General features: G+C 45.2%; 1 protein-coding gene across 1 annotated transcript in view; it reads right to left on the reverse strand.

Annotated features, from left to right (window-relative positions):
* Positions 1–12,262, reverse strand: part of ubl3a (ubiquitin-like 3a) — a 29,929-nt gene extending 17,667 nt beyond the window's left edge. Inside the window, exon 1 of the mRNA XM_076751368.1 lies at positions 11,605–12,262. Coding sequence (XP_076607483.1) covers positions 11,605–11,631 — 27 coding nt within the window. The 5' untranslated portion in view covers positions 11,632–12,262. The remainder of the gene's footprint in view (positions 1–11,604) is intronic.
* Positions 12,263–19,020: the final 6,758 nt, after the last annotated feature.

Here is a 19,020-nt window from a genome sequence, read left to right on the forward strand (position 1 = left end):
CTCTGTGAGCCTTTCAAGACTCTTCGAAAGTGATTTTCTAGATGGTCTTGGCCCCATTGAGGAAGCACATCACATTCCTGCACACGTTCAGGCTCCAAAACTCATTCCCTCTCTATTACCGTCTCCGTCGCTTTCCTCATGCTACGAAGCCTTGGCGCAAATTTAAAGGAGAAGCTGACGTAACGAGACGGAGAGGGAGGAACAAGAGAATCGACATCAGAGGAGAAAACGGCTGGGAGACAGCAGTGACATCCACAACGCTGCATTTTCTCCTCTCTCTCAGGAAAGAGCACTGCCCTGCAGTCACAGCTCACGTGACGCCGCGTGTGTGTAGATGTGTCTGCGTGTGAGAGAGTGTGTGTGTGAGAGAGAGAGAGAGAGAGAGAGAGAGAGAGAGAGAGAGACTGCTGGCAAGCTAAAATGCCCTCTGTGCTGGAATTTACCAGATGGCACTGGACTGACCCCCCCTCCACACACACACACACACACACACACACACACACACACACACACACACACACAGAGCATATTCTAGGCCTATTCAGGAATGAAGCAGCATGCAGCGACAGGAATAGATGCAGGTTTATATGTAATTAAGGCATTTTATGAATTCTTTCAGTGAGCACGTGCGATACTAAACATGAAACTTGTTGGATGGATTGGACTGGACCGGGTGGCGCTTGTGTTTTACATCTACACTCACTGAGAGGTCACAATTGCCAACAGAGATATGGAGCACATACAGTCTGCAAGTAGTACTGAACCTTATAAAACCAAACTACAAAGTTTTGCCGGTTTTAAAACCCTCATTCTTACAGCTGTTTGTGGAGTTGATGTGTTAGATTTCACTGTAGGTGTTTCTACTGTTTTCTCCTACATCTCCACAATAGCACACGTCTATTGCAACACAACCTATGGCCTCAATAATAAGCAGAGATAATTCCACAGTGAATCCGCCTTGGACCGAAAAGGCCTCAGGAGGCCCCAGTTCTACAAGTCAAGTAAAATGAATGGAATAAATTATCCAAACGGACACAAACTCAGTGTGTAAACTGTGTGCGTTTGCAGTTTATAAGTCAATTATCTATAGGGGTTTCCTTCTGTTGTGTTTGTTTTTCATTGTTGATGGTAAGAGATCTGAGCCGCTGGTTATGTTTGTGTTGTGCACGACAGGAAAAGGGCAGGCTCAGTGGGGAGACGGTGGAGGCAACCAGTTACACAAGCAATAACAGGAAGGAACAGGGCAGCGACAAGGAGGAGGAGGAGGGGGAGGAGGAGGGGGAGGAGGGATAGCGGCTGGAGACCCAATCAAGATCTTTGACAAACACAGACAAAGCATAAAAAAACATGGATAGAGATGACATAATCAGCCATGGGGTGTTGTGCAGCCTGTTGGGGAATTATAATAAAATGTTTACAACCATGTAAGAGAGTACAAGAAAAATGTAGGTGGGGGGGGCATAAAGGTGAGGACCACTTCACGGGCCCGCTGATTGAACACTGACCGCTCGATTAAAAATTAAACTGGATTACTGCGCCAGCCGTGTCTGAGCCTCGCTCCTAGTCAGCCTTAAACCACACTGAACTATGAACTGTAACTGTACCGAGATCAGCTGACTGAGCTGTTCTGTGCAGAGCTAAATGGAAGGCGGCTAAACTTAGCGAAAACGTGCCAGCCGTCCTCACCCACAAACATCCAAGCTCTCAAACCCACTAGCCTAGAATCCAAATTTAAGAGTCAGCGAGCGCTGCCGTCTCGCTCATAACCGTATATTTAGCCAAAATGATCTCTGGCACAGAGAAGCCACTTCACAAAAATGTGTAATTAAACTAAACTATGGGTCGATATCTGATGTCCTCTGTGTGAGTCAAAGTTCGGCTGCTTCCCTAAAGATAAACCAACGCTTCCTCATTACAAGAAACTGAGGAAAAGAAATAGATGAAAAGCCCCGAATCAGTCTAGTCCAAGGTCCAATGCTTCATTACTGCCAGCTCATTCAGATAAGAACGCACATGCACACACATGAAACACACACACACACACACACACACACACACACACACACACACACACACACACAACCCCTGCTGGGATCATTAGGAGATATTCATACTCAGTGCTCCATAGCATCCAACATGCAATGACAAATTTGTGCAAGACAGCATGAAGGCCAAATATACCCTCTCTCCATGCTCCCTCTTTCCCTCTATCATTCACACACACACACACACACACACACACACACACACACACACACGCCAGTCGTTGGCTGTCTCCTCTTCGCGCTCTATCTTTAACTCTGCTGTGACCTCAGGCTCTCAACTCCTCATTCACTATTTCCCATCGACGTATCTCTCGGTGCGCGTCTGCGAGACTGTGATAAAATCAGATGCAAAACAAAAAGGCAGATGGGTTTCCTGCTTTCATCTCTGACATCACGACAACCTTTCAGCAACGAGCCGAAAACATTTCCTTCCTACGCCGTGTTCAGCATAAATTTCAAGCGCTCGGCTCAGAATCGCCGTCCGACGTGCGACAAACACACGGGAGCGTCTCTCCGCAAGATTAGCGCAAGGACGGCAGACAGATTTAAAGTGGTGGAGATAAACAAAAAGTTCAGAGAGCAACGTGAAAAATGAGCAGGATTACTGGCGTCGACTGTTCGCAGAGTGGCAAACCCCTGAAAGCCTCGATACTGAAGCTGGCTCACGTTATCAGCTGAGGATTAAGGCTTTGGTTTAGTTAGTGCTCGGTGTCTCTGACACACGAGCTCCTGGAGGATGAACTCTGAGATGGTTACCTAACAAACAGTCAGTTAAGAGGGTTTCCGAATTGTTTTCCCCCTTGTGCATTTCTGCAAGTTTTCTCGGACCGACATCCTCAATGTTACTTTACACAGAAACGCAGAACAGCCCGAAACACTACAGTACCCATGATCCTCAGCTGGTGGAGAAGGCTCAAATAACGGCGGTAGATTTAGTTTCTATATGTCGTCCAAAACTGACCAAGAACCCAAAAGCAAGTGCATGTAAGCTGCATTCAACGCCGTAATCTTGAGCCTCCACCTGCCGTTAGCGGTAGCCACCACGTGCTAACAGTCACATGATAAGCTGGATGATTCACGGTTAACCTTTCCTTTGAAGTCTGTATGCACACGGGCTTGAACCTTCGACCGTCTATCAAACAATCCCGTTTGCTAAGGCACTTATTAATCTTTTGTACTAATGATTGAACCCAGGGGAGAAGCGCTCTGGCTGTCATTCGCCTCAAGCCGTCGATGGAGAAAATGAGCGGGGCTTTTATTTGAATCATCGATCGGGCAAAAATGTACCCCAAAATTTCGGGTTCCAGCTCCTCAAATGTGATGCTGCTTTCAATGTCTGTTTTATGTCACAAAAAGCGACACACTGATTCATTGATTAGCTACGTTAGCATGGTGACAGTCAAACGTGCCGCAAAGCTTGCCACAGTTGACAGTTTATATGCATATAAATGTCGTTCTGACGACCACACTGTGGTGACGGTCTGCGTTAGACGGCCTGCGTGAGGACTTCGGGCCGGCTGACCCCGGTGGAACATCCAGTCGATGAAGCTCGACCTTTGGATGACTGCTCCGTGGCTCACGTCTGCCCTGTCTGGGACCCGAAGAGTCCCAACACTGACCCTCTAATTCCCTCATTATATTGTGCGTCCGAGCGCGCTGGCACAGGACGTTCGAATATCGGGACAGATTTAAGCACTGATCTAGAAACGGCAGCCTGTCCCGAAACGTATCAGGAAGAGGGACAGTTGATTCTCACAAGCTCGCTGCTCTGACGCACTCACGAACAGGCTGTGCTGGCGAGGCACAGCTTTAATATAAATGTCCCCTCAGCTGGAAATTGTTTCCAGTGCAGCTGAAAGGCTCCTTTTATTGAGCTAGTCAAACACTCCCCCCACCTCCTCCCCTCCATCCTCTATTTCTCCTACACACACACACACACACTCTTTCTACTCAACATTTAGACTTGCAGGGAAATACAGTGTTTTTTCTCCCGAGCCTTTTGTTTGACATCCATTTAAATTATACATAGGGAAGTCTCAGCTTTATAGAAACGTCTCCCTCCTGCAACATCACTCGAACGCCAATAACGTTAAAACAAGAGACTGCTCCAAGATCTCAGTGCAATTAATGCCTGGTGTAAAACTGATATCAATACAGTATATCCAGCAGGGCACTCATTGAGCACATTATCTGTGTGGGTTTTCCCTTCCAAACTTATCTGAGAGGATCACATAAGCTACTGACTGAGCGGCTCCCAGATTGCATGAATGATTCACATTAGTTCACATTACTGATTGGCAAAACATGTGAGCAGAATACTTGATGAGGCTAACATGTCACATTTCACGACTGCTTCGGTCGATGGGGGAGATTAAAATGTGCTTCGGTGTCTCTCACACTGCTGCTTCTGGCGAATAAGATCTGTTTAAAAAGTAACGTGGAGTAAAATGAGCTTCTGTTTGGCCGCTCGTCTTCATCTCGACGTGTCGTCTCTACTCTGTGTGTTCCTCAACTCCAGTTTCTCTTCCTCCTTTTAGTTTCTCAATTAAGCCAGCCCAGGCAGGAACTCCTTTTATTTTTGTGTTTTCATTTTAACCCAAGAGCTGCAGTTTTAGCTGTCCGGTTTAACTGACCAGCGCAGACGACGTCAGGTCAGGTCTTTTTTTTTTTTATCAATGCTGTGAATTTGGTTTTAATGGAGACTGAATGTGTTTGGATTTCAGGATCATATTCGGTTTCAGTTCAGTTGTATTTATATAGTGTGCTGTTCCCGCCATTGTGGAGAAGGCTTTCAGCAGCATCATGGCACGGTGCCATTTGGTAGTGGCACAACACCATTACATGCAAACAATGGCCTTTAGGCGCAGCCCGACTTTGTGCTGTTCTCTGGAGCAAAAGTGAGCTGGAGCGGGCGTTCGTCCACCAGCAGCGAAGTACACGTCACGCTGAACAGGAAGAACAGGTTGTGCCTTAGCTGCTTTCTCTATGCAAATGAGTTCATGCATAAGGACTTGGATAGAACACAGACACACACGCGCACGCACACACACACACACACACACACACACACACACACACACACACGAACACTCATGTTTCCATCACTTTTGGAGACATTACATAGACCTACATTATTCATTTTCTGCAGACTTACGATGACCATAACCAAGACTTGCCTAAGCCTAACCCTAACCTAAACCTTACCCTAACCTACACCGAACTTTAAGATTAACCTTAATTTAAACCTAATCTAACCTTATCCTGACCTAAACCTACACCTAACCTGACCTTAAGCTTGACCTTACTCTAACCTAAACCTAACCTTAACCCAACTCTAACCCTAACATAAGTCTTCACCCATAAATTTAATGAATATGGGCATTATGCATTTTGTCCCCATAAGGAAGGACAAGTCCCCAAAACACGACTGTGTAAACAGATTTTTGCCCCCATGATGTGAGAAATACATGTCCAAACACACGCATACACACACGCGCACACACACTTGAAAAGCGGCTGCAGGCATACACAGTCTAGTTCGGACCATCTGAGCGCTCACGTATTACTCACACTCACACCCACTCGTTTATGTCATGCTCTGACTCTGCAACACTTGGCATCAAAGCTGAAGAGTGTCCTCACTTTAATCTGTCCTGAGGTGTTCAGAGCCCAGCACAAAGCGTGCAGACGACGCGTGAGCACGCCGCTCAGAAATCACTCACCAGCGCTGTGAATTTGTTGTGCATTATGTCACCGTCGCTGCTTCTTCCATGTTAACATTCAAGGACGTGAAGACATGCAACAAGTGCCCATTCACTGTCAGGGGAGATCAGGAACAGAATCAATAGTGCAGACCAGAAGTTTCCTCTTGAACTGGGACCCTGGGAGCCCCCAAAAACGGTGGAGCAGCTCAACACATTCCTCAGCCATACCTGCCAACACTGAGCGCTGAAAAGAGGGGGATTTTCCAGCAGAATAAGCCCTTATCCCAACACGCTCACTGACTTTTTTTTTTTTTTTTTTTCTTAGAAACCCTCTGGGTTATTCACAGAACTATTCCGTCTTCTGGCTGATCAGAAATGCAAACCGACTACAAAAGAGATAGAGTCTCTCTTTCAAGCCTGGCGAGCGATGAAAGTGATGAAATCTAATAGCGAGCTCCATCCTGAAGATTTAATCTCGGTGGTTATTAAAGTGTGCTTTGTGAAATGTGTCTCTTGCTTAAATTATCATGAGCTTTACAGTCAACAAAGAGCTCATCGCTCCAGCTTTAACCTGGCAACACACTGCAAACAACCAAGCTAAGGCAACAGCTTGATTGAGACACTCAGACGTGTCCAATAACCTGAGTTTAAATGAGCTGTTTAATGGCGGAGTTACTGACTTTAAACCACCCAGCAGGCTTAGCTCTTTGGAGTATTAGGTGCAACATGACAGCTGTAAAATGATGGGCTTCCTCCCCTCACAACCCCCTACCGATGCCCCTCACTCTTCACCCATTCAGCTTTCCTTTGTTAGTTTTGCGGCGCATGCAGAGAGCAGCAAAAGAAAGCAGGTTAAGCTGCATGCATGCACAGCACAGAAGCCTCCACTATGATTGTAATCTAATCAAAGAAGAACATAAAGTGCATTTTTAGGCACTGTGCAGGTTCAGAAAATCAAGACGTCTTAGCCGTCAAGCCACAGGCAATGTTCCATTCACTGGCTCCTGAAAGTTTGATATCTCAGACACTTTTCACCAACAGGAGCAACACGACTCCCACGGAGGAAACGCACGGCTGTACGGCGTATTATGAATATGTGATCAGCCGGAACAGACATGAAAGACGGCAAAAAGGGAAAGGAGAAGCGTCGACAGGGACGTGTTCATTCAGCTCATCACATACAGCAGGATGCACATGCATGGACACATGCCCCGCCGAAGAACACACAGAAACATACGCAAACAGTTACATAAGCAATCAATGGACGAGGGGTTCTCAATGGGACTTCCTGTTGGTGTTGTAGACATGCATCAATACGATTGAATTAAGCGATGACAGAGGACTGCCGGACATGAGCCGTCGATGCGAATGCAAAATGCAGGACTTCTTACAGATTTAACATAACTACACACAGTCGAGGAAAACTTTCACACCAACTCTTATTGTTGTTATTATGATGACGACTGAGTGTTCAAGTCTTTCATCTTGAGCACATTTTAGCTGCTGTATTTCACAATCTGTCAGCGTTTCCACTTTGACTCATCAAATTCCTGAAATGCCTGAAATGAATATGAATGGAGCACAACTCCTGCACCTCCTGATCTGCTGTCAGAGCTCTCCGTGGCGCTCCGAGGCCGACATGTGACGGTGTCAGGGTCGATATATCAACTCCTGCACCCGGGCGGGATGACGTAATCCTGATCTGTGACTCAGACTCGCAACACAAGGCATCGGCAACGCGCACACTTTCACTGATGTTCTTCATCCAGCTTTCGCCGCTGCTCTGAACGCGTCAATCAAAGCGCCGAAGGCGGCCTGCGGACCTCTCTCCGTCTCGACCGTGGGCGTCATAAGTGCTGAGCTAAGCTCGAGTGGGAAGAGGGGACAGGGAGCGCCGTTTTCAGCCGCGAGGATTCCCCCACCCATTGTTCTTTCATCCACAGCCAACACACCGCTGACCTCTGACCCCGACCTCTGACTCCTTTGTGTGTCTGGTTTTCTCTTGACAATGCTGGACTGAAGTATAAACTGCTTGAAAAGCACCAAAATGATACGAGCCACGCACACAGCAGCAGAGGCAACTAAAACACTATCCTGAACAGAGGTTTAGCTTATAAACTGACATACTGACACCGTGAGCAGGACGCTTCGGTTCCTTCTCAGCCAAGACTTTATGATCACACACGCTGGTCAGTCGCATCTAACGTGAGGCAAGACGCTACAAACAAAGTCACCTGAGGGCCGAGCAATCGCCGATACGCTCCGTCATAACAGCATCACGGGTGTGATCGCCACCTCCACCACAAATCAACACATACCCACCACTGCACAAACGATGGGGTGTTTAAATACCAGTGTGTGTGTGTGTGAGGGTGCATGCGTGGCAGCAGTGTTTATTTCCTCACATCAAGATCAGATGCACCTGTGCATCTTTAGAAACCGCTTCCTACCAGGAGGAGAAGCCAAGCAGTCATGGTGCGACTACTTTCTACTAAGATGCAGCTAATGGCTTTATCGATAGTCAATAAATGACTGTTCAGGGTTAATACATCAGGTATAAGAGTGGCTTTAAGGTTGCCAGGTTGTGGAAAATCCCTGACTTTACTTATGCATTCTTAATCTTATTAAAGCAAACATGCACAAGAATTATCAGCAAAATGCACTTGGTCTTTACTAGAGTGCTTTTATAGAGTGGTGGCACTACTTTTACTTCACCAAACACTCTGAATATGTCACAATCTTGCTTAAAATTGTTCTAGAAATAAGGGTCCGAAGAATAAAGCAAATAGCTGCATAAGAATTATGCTAAACGAGCCGAACTGCTGCTAACGTCAAATGAATAACATGGAGCAGAAGAATAAGTAGTGAGAAGAAACACTCGTGTATCCTATGATAAAGAGGAACAGTCATGTACTTCCTTCTGTGTGTGTGTGTGTGTGTGTGTGTGTGTGTGTGTGTGTGTGTGTGTGTGTGTGCGCGTACACCTGGATCTCCACGTCTTGTCTGCTGTGCTGGGACTCATCCAAAGCAGTGATGTTTGAAATTCACTCTGTGCTCCGGCTTATCTGAGCGGAGGGGCTTTACTCCTCCGCTGCTCCTTCTCTCTCTCTCTCACACACACACACACACACACACACACACACACACCTGCAGTGCTTCCTGACCCAGTCCCTCCACATACTCACACGCCCACAAGGGCATCCAGACCTCGCATCCGAGCGTCCCGCTGTTGCCATGGGAACCGTTTCGACCCTGTCAGCGCTTCTGAGGTCTGCCCGGGGCGAGGCGATTTGCCCCCCTCCCCATCCTTGACAGAAAAAAGCCATCCTCCCCTCTCAGGAGGCGTGACTACTCCTTCTCCTTTTCTTTCTCTCAGATTCATTCACCCACAGTGTTTGGCACCAGCGAGCTCCTCTCCTCCCACTCCCACTCCCACTCTATACAGCCCTTTTAAGAGTGTGTGCATACACACTCACTTGCTCCTTCCTTCCACAGACTGAGAGCTTTTTGAGGGGGGTCTGCATCTGCTGCTGATTTCCAGCACACAGGATGAGTTACGTGCAGATAGCTGATATTTCCCCAGATTTCCTCGGGGAGCGCAGGGAGCCAGTCTGATGTATAGATTGAGTTAAGCCACAAAGGGAAGCAATTGTTCTGAACATTTACTCTGGCAGAAGTCCTGAAACATCTTACTTATGTGCAGAATGTGACCTTTATGTTTCTGCTGCAGGCATGTTAATAACACGAGCCTGCAGCCAGCAGCTCCGGCAACAACAAACCCCACTGAAAACAATGCTGGAGAGGAGGCAGTTGCAAAAATATTATTGTTTTGCCGTTAGAGAAATGAGCTTTATGGCAGACACCGGCGATAAAATCTGCGATGATAACGCGATACTTCCCGCTTTGAAGAGCACACGTCAGGCTGAGCTGTACACCAGCCGGCCGGGGTTCAGCTTGTTGCTTGAAGGAACTCCAGCAGGGAGGCTTGAACCAAAGCTCTCTGGCTGAACGATAACCTCACGCTACCAGTCTAACGCACAAGAAAAACAGCCACCACAGCTACAACTTGACCCACAACGCGACTCCCACATCCACACAGATGGTGACGTAACACCAGACCTTCTATGAACGTGCTTTAGGATTGAAGAGGATTTAACTACCGGTCATATCAGTTCAGTAAATGAAAGTTTCGGCTCATGATTATGCCCATAATCCAGGGAAATTCCTTGCAGTGTGCTATACTTAGATGCTTTAGCTTCGACCGGGTATAGATTCACAGAGGCCGGCTCACCTCCAACTTACTCACAGTGCAACATCCTGACAACGCAACGGACCTGCTGTTCCAGGGATCAGCTGATCTCGGACATGCAGGAGTGCAGGCACAGCTGGGATCGCTGGTCTGTCCGTGGAGGGGCACATTAGGTGGTTTATCCTTTCTATACATAGACCAGGAAGTATTCTTAGAGCCGCCGCGACCTAGCAGCAAAGATGACAGACGTAAAACTGCCAGACAGACAGGAAACATCACGTCTAAGACTGATTAAAGCCACCTTTACGCACTTTATATGCCTTTTAATTTGAGGAACAGCTTAGCAGCGAGAGGCCGGCATAAATCTTTATGATGAGAGTTCATAATGCACACCACAGGCAGTAAGCTAGTGCACAACAAGCAAATACCTCATAAGAGGATAGTGTCTTGAGGGGGTAAGCTGATAAAGTCCCCTCATGATGACCACAGACTTAAGGTCACAGTGTTGCCTCCTTTTTAAGTAGCACTACATCAGCAGGTATGGCATAATGGGGCTGTAGCAGCAACGCAATTACCGGCCACCGTGCACTCAAAACCGGCGGGCGGAGGAGCGCCGAGCCTCCTCCTAAACTCCTTCCAGCCTCGCTTTCTCTGATGCTGGAGGCTTGCAAAATGTCAAACATGAAATATAGAGTAGACACCTGCGAAGGGCCAGAGCCTCAATCTGACGAGAGCTCGGCAGACGGATCTGAGAGGAATGCTGGTTTGGGATGAGGGGCCGGTGTGGGAATCTAATCCAAATAACAAGTACATGTATCTGTTCCACTGGGACCACACTGGTGGTTTCTGGACCTTCTGCCTCATTTCCTACCAAATCTTGACGTATTTGTCCACTTTCGCAGGACACCTCTGTCTTCCATTCATTTTCACACAATATGAAATCCAATTAGTGGGCTCTTAATTGCTTAATTGAGTTGTGTAATCCGTAAAAAACAGCTATTATTTTCATTATTGATCAAACTGTCTATTCCAATTACTCATTTAGCCTACAGAATATTGGAAAATACGTAAAGAAGCATCTTCAAATTGTTTGTTTTGGTCCGACCAACAGCCTGAAACAGAATTATATTCAATTTACAGTGATATAAAACGGAGAAAGGCAGCAAATCATCACGTTTTAAGGTGGAACCGGCTAACTTGACGTTCAAACATGAGGAAGCTGCAGGTGTGGGCCACTTCCAAATAAAGTTCACTATGGAGAAATCAATGGGAGTCGATGGCTGCATGGAGCTATAGGAGAAACACTTTTACATTTAAATAATGATCAGCAGAAATGTGAATGCAGGAGGTAAAACTTGCACATACTGATCAGGACCACGTCAGTTAAGTTTAAGTTCCTTTTTAAGGTGGAGGTCCACAACTGAGGGAACCAACAGGATGTGCGGTCCACAGACTGTTCTCCACACCGGAGACAAGAACTCAGCGGAACCAGAAGGAGCAGCCTTGAGGAACCCTCTCAAACGCTGCTTCTTCTGGAGAAAACCTGCAGAAAATCACTGGATGTAAAAGGATCAGAGTGGAAAAACTGACGGGCAATGTCTCTCACCATGTCCGCTGGGGTGCTGCCCGTCATCGTGAAGCTTTTCCCGGTCCTCGGAGGGGCTCACGCACACAAGACAAGGACACAATTATTTCCTCTTTTCGTGTCCCTCGTACGCAGCTCTCACACACACTCGTAAAAGCACGTCGTCGTGGGCTTCGGAGCCGGAAACGCAGCGTCTTCCCGGTGGCTCGCGCTCTCCACAGTCACACTGAGGTAGTCGAGAGGTGTTCGCGGCGCTTCTTCCTCTTTATTGCACAATCATCTCGTTGATCATTTCCCCCCACAAAAATCGGCCAATTTGGACGTATACTTAATGTTAGCGGGATGAGCTGTTCACCCGAGGGCCTCCTGCGACCCCCCCAAACATCAAGAATACCCTGCTTTAGAAAAGGTGCCTACGCCATGCGAAAAGCCAAATTCTGCTGGCACATCCGGACGCGGATCTTTTTCTCTCTTGGTGAAAAAGAACAAATAGTATCCGGTTACCGTCCTCGGGTGAAGTGAAGCTCGTCCTCGGGAGGTGGAAAGCGGCGTCACACGGTGAAACGTGTCGGCCCTGCTCTTCACAACAGGACTTTGTGATGGTTGTTGTTAATGTTGCAGACTGCGTTGCTGTGCCTTTACAGTCCGTTCAGCTGTCATCCTGCCTCAGAAAACCAGCGTCAAGCCAGCAACGGGAAGAGACACTGGACTTCCGGTTACATTTTTCAAAATAAAACTATTTAGTGTTTCTTGTGCACAGTACGCGCATTTCTGTGCACTTTTGGTCTTTTGGTTTGTTTGTTTGTTTGTTTGTTTGTTTGTTTGTTTGTTTGTTTGTTTGTTTTACAAGGACGTAGGTTTGGTTTCGGGGGGCACAATAGCAGGTTTTTCGATGAAAGGGAACACATGAATTCTACGTCGTGCATTTATGTGTATTTAAATCATCTAGAAAATAACATACCATGATGAAATTGGTTAGCATGTACTCTATAATAATAAAAACATAGACACTATGTACATTTCTGTAACTTGATGCTCTTACTCCATAGCCCTGTTTACTTTCATTATAAGGGCATGATAGGATAATTTAGGATAATGTGGTATTTCCACCTTTACTCCAAAGTGCATGGGGCTCTATTTCCTGTGTTGACTGATAGTCTTTAACATTAAATGCATCTGAAAACGTACATTAAATATGTGTATATATGCGGAGTAAAATGAGGAAACGGAGAGAAAAAAAACAGCAGACAAAATGATTAGCAAGGGTTTTGTTCATCCACTTCCTCATCCTCAAAATGAATATTGTGACTATTCACTTCTAAGATTCACTGAATGATCATATTACTCACATCAGCATGTTTAGTTTATAGCTGTTTGTTGTATCCTGACAAAGCAAGAGTTTACAAGCAAAACCAGCAATAGCTGACATGAAACTGGCACTCAACAGCACGTTCAAGCCTCCAACTGTTCAGATCATCAGGTGAGTTAAAGGACCATCACACTATAAATATACTGTAAGTAAAAGTTCAACATTTAAAATGAAGTTACCAGTAGAGTAAAAGTAAAGAAATATGAATAGCAAAATATACCTTAAATATCAAATGTTAAAGTACTCATTACGAAGGATGATCCCTGTCGGTGTTACATTATTATATTATTGAATCATCATTGTATTGTTTTATTTGCACCTGTGCTTTTCCTACTGTGACATGTCAAACTGTCTTCAATTCAGAAGGCCTAAAAGTAGCAGGCAAATTTTATACAACCATATTCATTTATTGAAAATTCTCACAAAAGTTGTCATGTTGTTATTCTTATTTACTTGATATGTTATCAGTTCTAAATGTAATTTTGTTTATTTCAGGTTGTGTTTCATTCAAGTCATTCATGTCATTGTATGTGGTGATTGAAAGACAACACAATTAGTTAAAGAGGTTTTGTAGTAAAAATAAGTAATTACACTTAGTAAAGTCTGAAATAGGGAAATAAAATATAATCCTACTGCTCCTGTTCTAATTATTATTTCGTCGTGACCCGCGTTTTTCATTTTAAGTTTAGGTTTTATTTTGAAGTCGAAACTACCTTCCCCGGGTTTAATGTTTCTCAACGTGCTGCTTGACGCAGCCCCTTTAAGAACATGGCGGCAGCCCCCAGATTAGGGGGTGGATCAGAGAAGAGGTGCCTAACGTGGTGGGAGCATGTGTGGGACAGAGTACAGCTGGTTGGAGGAATGACTACACGCAACTTCTGAGAAACCAGCACAGAGGGTCCCCTTCCTATGAAAAGAGACACAGAGGAGAGGGAGGGTGGCTAATCAATAGGAAATTTGTCATCTTTAGTCTTTGACAGGCTGGTGTTAATGTTCATGTGTGAGCAGAAGAATGTGTCTCTGTGGAGCTGCTGTAGAAAAATCTCATTTGAGCGGCATGCTCCATCAAGCCTTTACTAACAAAGGAAAACATGATACTTTATCAATCACTACAGGGAAATCTCTTTTTCTGCCTGTCACGTCTGGGGGGGTCAAAGGTCAGGGTCAGCTGCAGAACAGCAAACGTTGCGTTTAATGTCTTTCCACGCGAGTCCTCTTGGATTCACAGTTACACCCACAACTGAACCGCTTACACTTATATTTGCAAGCATGCATGGTGACATGTAGTCCATTTCAAGTGATCAATGGCTGAGAGGATGTGACAAGGCGACAAGGCTGCTCATCCCTCTGTAATGACTTAATCAATAAATTAGCCAATCAGTAGCCAGGATTGCATGCGCTGTCATGGAGAGTGAAGCATGACTTGCAGAGCTAAAATGATACAGCAGTGACCCAAGTTAAGCAGCATGACAGATTTCTGGGGGTCAAATACTGGTTTTACTGTGTATGTACACAATAAGTATTACACATACAGTATATTTCATACAGTGTACAGTAAGTATTATCATAAGCAGTTTGGAAAAGATGTGACAGCTTCATAATATTAGTTCAATAAGGTTGTGGGGTTATTTATAGCATGCATTGAATACATATGTAATATAATATCCTGTCCTTGGCGAAGTGCTCTGCCTGTGCATGTGTGTGTGCCTGCGTGTGTGTGTGCCTGTGTATGTGCATGCGCCCTGTTTCTGTCAGAGGTCGCGATGCGTATCAGCAGTAGGTCTGTCCTCTCTCTGGTGGACTGAGTGAAATCCATTGTGGCATCAGGAGTGGCTTTTTCTCTGAGATCTACAGGATTAACTACCTAATCTCCCCACCATAAAGGGAGAGTGGAGAGGGGGTAGCGAGTCTGACACACACACACACACACACACACACACACACACGAGCATGCCTGCACAAACACAGTGAGGTGTGACTGTGTTTTTGTTGGCCGTGTTTTCAAAATTAAGGTCAACGTATGATTTTCAGCTCCTGAGCCAAGTAGGGCAGCAGCTGATGCTTACTGTCCTCATCAGTTCACCTCTTGGTTATATTCTAATTGGCTGATAATTGTTTGATGTGTAAAAGGATAAAATTGATGTGTCGATGTGATGGTATAAAACAGAAATTAAGAGCAAATTGTCACATTTGAGAAGCTTGATAGATGACGGTTAACTGGTTATTGAAATTACTGACTGATTTTATGTTCATCGACAACTCAGCTAACAGAGAAAAGACAAGATGTGCACCATTTCTTTTGTTCTAATGCTAGATATTGTATATACCACTCATTTGTATTTTAGGGTAGAGAGGGGAGATCGTGCCTTGCGTTTGTCTGCGTTTGTGTGTGTGTACATTAAAAAATGGACATACACCCAAATAATTAGTTACTTCATCCACTGACTTCAGTATAAAAGCATATAAAATAGAACTTAAAGTGGCACAAGAAAGACAGGTGAAAGCAATATTGTATATATATAGTACAGCTCTCTTTATCTGACACTAAAAATTAAAATAAGATTACACGAGTTATGTTAAAATTTTATATTAATCCGTAGAGTTAGCAGATATTCATGTTGTTTTTTTACCACATGGCTGCATGAGACCGGATGTAAGACAGTGTTTTCTGCTATGGATGATTTAATTTAATAAAATGTATGTATGGCTCAAATAAATATACGTGTGTGTGTGTGTGTGTGCAGACAGCGTCCGTGTGTGTCTGTCTATTGTAGCCTCCTCAGCACTTGTCTGCACTTGTTCGACAGTGCAGGTCTGTGTAATGTGAACCACCAGGTCACCTTTACAGTCCCTCAGTTCCTCTCTTTAAGGTCTGCTGATCAAACATAAGTGTTACATTTTGTGTAAAGACAATACAGCGGTGTAATCCTCTAAGCCTCTTGACTCTCTTCTCATTTAGATTTTCATCTGAGTGCCTGCTGCCTCGGACCACACACAGACATGTTGTGCACATGAAGCACATGCACCTTTATAGTGTCGCGTTCATGAAGAGGAAACGGCGTTGAGATTTTTTTGTGTTTCAAAGGTCAAAGGTAATGATTAGAGTTTTACTGGTGTACCGGATCCACTTGCATACCGTCAGAGCAGGAGATAAACTCTGATCTATTTCTGTTTCCACTTCTACAAAACAGTTGCTGCGTTTTGGCTTTGAAGGGCGGCATGCACGACGCACTTGGTGGTTACCACAGCTCCATATATAAACACTGACACTCAGCATAGCAGCATTTGAACATCCCACTGCTTTGCCTCCCCATGTTTTCCCACAGATTATTAACATGCATCGTGTGCCATCAGCTATTCTGAGATGCAGACTTTGAGCTCGGACTGTGGCGCAAAGGTTGGCGCTGGGAGCTGCCGACGCAACACAACACCCAGCGTGACGCTTCACACCCTTCTGACTGAGAGGACAATCCAGTTCAGCTCTCCCCGAGGAGGTGTGAGCAATTATTTCGCCACCATAACCACACTGTGCCGGTTTAAGTCCCCCTCCTGCTCATCTGCAGCCTCCCTCACGCTCATCAGCCACCGACTGAGAGAGATCAGTGACAGGAACACTGGCTGTCTTGTTCTGAAAGGGTAATTTCACCCCAATGATAAACAAAATTTCACTCTGCTTTGGTGTATACAACCATGTAGATAGTTTGGATTTTATGTTCTGTGACCACTCCAATATAATGGAAGTCAGTGGAATTTTGCTCCATGATGCCCAGATGATGAATGCTTATGACTCTGGCGATCCCCTGACTTTGCCATGAGCACCACCATGAGGCTGATGTTTGCCGTTTTAAATAGAAATGTCTCGACAACTTTCAGATGAATTGTCATGAAATTTGGATGAGACATTTATCTCCCCCTCAGGATGAATTGTGCAGATTTTGGTGACCCGCTGACTTTTAATCTACTGAGCCGTACTTTGTGTTTAGCGCTAATGAGTGAATGTTAGCATGCTAATACATTGAACTAAAATGGATAGTTGCAAACATCAAATCTAATTTCAGCTCAGTCGTTGTGAACATGCTAGTATGCTAACATTAGCAATTAGCTAAAAGCACTGCTGTGCCTCATACAGCTTCATCAGAGCTACTAGCATGGCTACAGACAAACTCGGTTGTAACAGGGCGTAAACAAGCCGCCATTGCTGCAGTGGCACATCACTTGCATACACAGTAATGCTGCAGTCTATGGAATGATTTCACTTCTTAGCTGCTAGTAATGAGCAAACATTAGCATATGCTGTCTTATACCATCACATGCTCATAAATCAAAGCTAGCGAGCACTGCTACACAGCATTTTCACGTCTATGCTGTGCTGCAAATAACAATCTAACTTTTGAATAATGGCTGAATAACATCCGTAATCACACTGCTAATTTATCTTCATCCGTTTGAAGGGACTGACGAATAGTCCAATCTTCCCTTCTTTCACTGAACTGTGTCCAAACAGTGGCGTTGTAGAGAATAACACGTAAACCCAGCTTCATGAATGTGCCTGCATGTGAAGTACTCTCTCCTGCCATTGTCATGAATCCGTTCTCTTCTTTGACTGACGGCTCTGGTACAATGTTGGCAATCCCCAGAGATCTGCCTTTATTACTCAGGATCAGGTCCCTCTCAAAAGCGATAGTCTAAACCGAGCTGGATTTGGCTCAGACTTACCAGGAGACAGCCTAAGCCTGAGCTTATCGACAACGAACTGTTGTTGTGGAGGAGGTGGGTGCTCCTCTAATCTGCGCACCTGTCTGACACACTCAGTGGTAAATATACACAGGGATTTGTCCTGAAATCCCTCTTGATAGACCTTTCGCTGGAGCCTAAATCTGACATACGACTTGTATCCGTGTTTTCAAGTTACCGGACGTTTGTGTTTTGAGTCAAGCGCAGTTGGTGGTTTGTCGGGCGGTATGAGGAGAGCAGCAGCACTCGCGCTGGTTAAAGGCCTCCTCCCCTCTCCCGTGAAAACAATTTGTCATCAGCTCACGTTTTTGCCATCTGTCTGGTAGAAAAGGGGAATAAAGCACACGCTCAGCGCTTGTATTTTGTATCTAAGTAGTCTCGGAGTGTGTCTGTTCTCATCCTGTTTACCCATCAGGGGGAGTTATTTAACATTTTATGCGTCTCTCTGTTTGTTTGACTGCATTATGTCTCAGGGAGGTTCTCTTCGGTTGACATCAACTGGCTTTTTACAACCTCCTGCCTGCTCAACCTGTTCACACTCACACATGGGCCTTAACAGAGCTCCTGCAAGACATCTAACGAACACAATACTACCTCAAAGGCTGTCTCTGTATATGCACAGGCACGTCAGGTATTGTCTGCTCGAATTATATGATGGTATGCAGCAGTTTAACAGGTTTCTTTCAAGCACCACCGACAGGCCAAGGTTTCCACTTAGCTTGTAAAATATTTCATGTACTGCAGGGATTGGGACAGACTTCATTCTTGGTTCCCAGATGATGTATCCTCAGGATGATGCTCATGTTTCCCAACCATGAGATTGGTGTCTTTGGTTCCGTGTGAAATGTCTTTGCACCAAAGGTTTTTGACTCTGGTGAAATCTCACTTGCTCTGGCTGCACCATCCACACACAAACAGAATATGTTTCTTAACACTTGCATGCTTACAAAGATGATAAATCCTTTTCATCTAGGTCAGACCTTCATTCTGACACCACCCTCTGGCCAATCTGTACATTCATTTCACCTCGACTGTCAAGGACAAGAAATATTTGAATCTCAGCTCTTTTTTTTTTTTAAATGATGTCCTGAAAGAAAAACAGAAGAAAAAAAAAAAACTGTAAAAGAGAAGGGACTGTGACACCGTCCAGCCTGTATGCACTTGCAGTGACTATTATCATCCTACACAGTGTCTGTTGTTGAGATTTTGTCCCAACCCTGTTCACGCCAGCAGTTATAGTCAGACGTTGTTGGCACGCACACACAAACACACAGTCATGTTTGAATCACTTTTAGGGACGTTACAGTAACTTACATTCATTTCCTGGAGACTTG

The sequence above is a fragment of the Chaetodon auriga genome, chromosome 15 (genome assembly GCF_051107435.1).
Source record: "Chaetodon auriga isolate fChaAug3 chromosome 15, fChaAug3.hap1, whole genome shotgun sequence".
NCBI lineage: Eukaryota > Metazoa > Chordata > Actinopteri > Chaetodontiformes > Chaetodontidae > Chaetodon > Chaetodon auriga.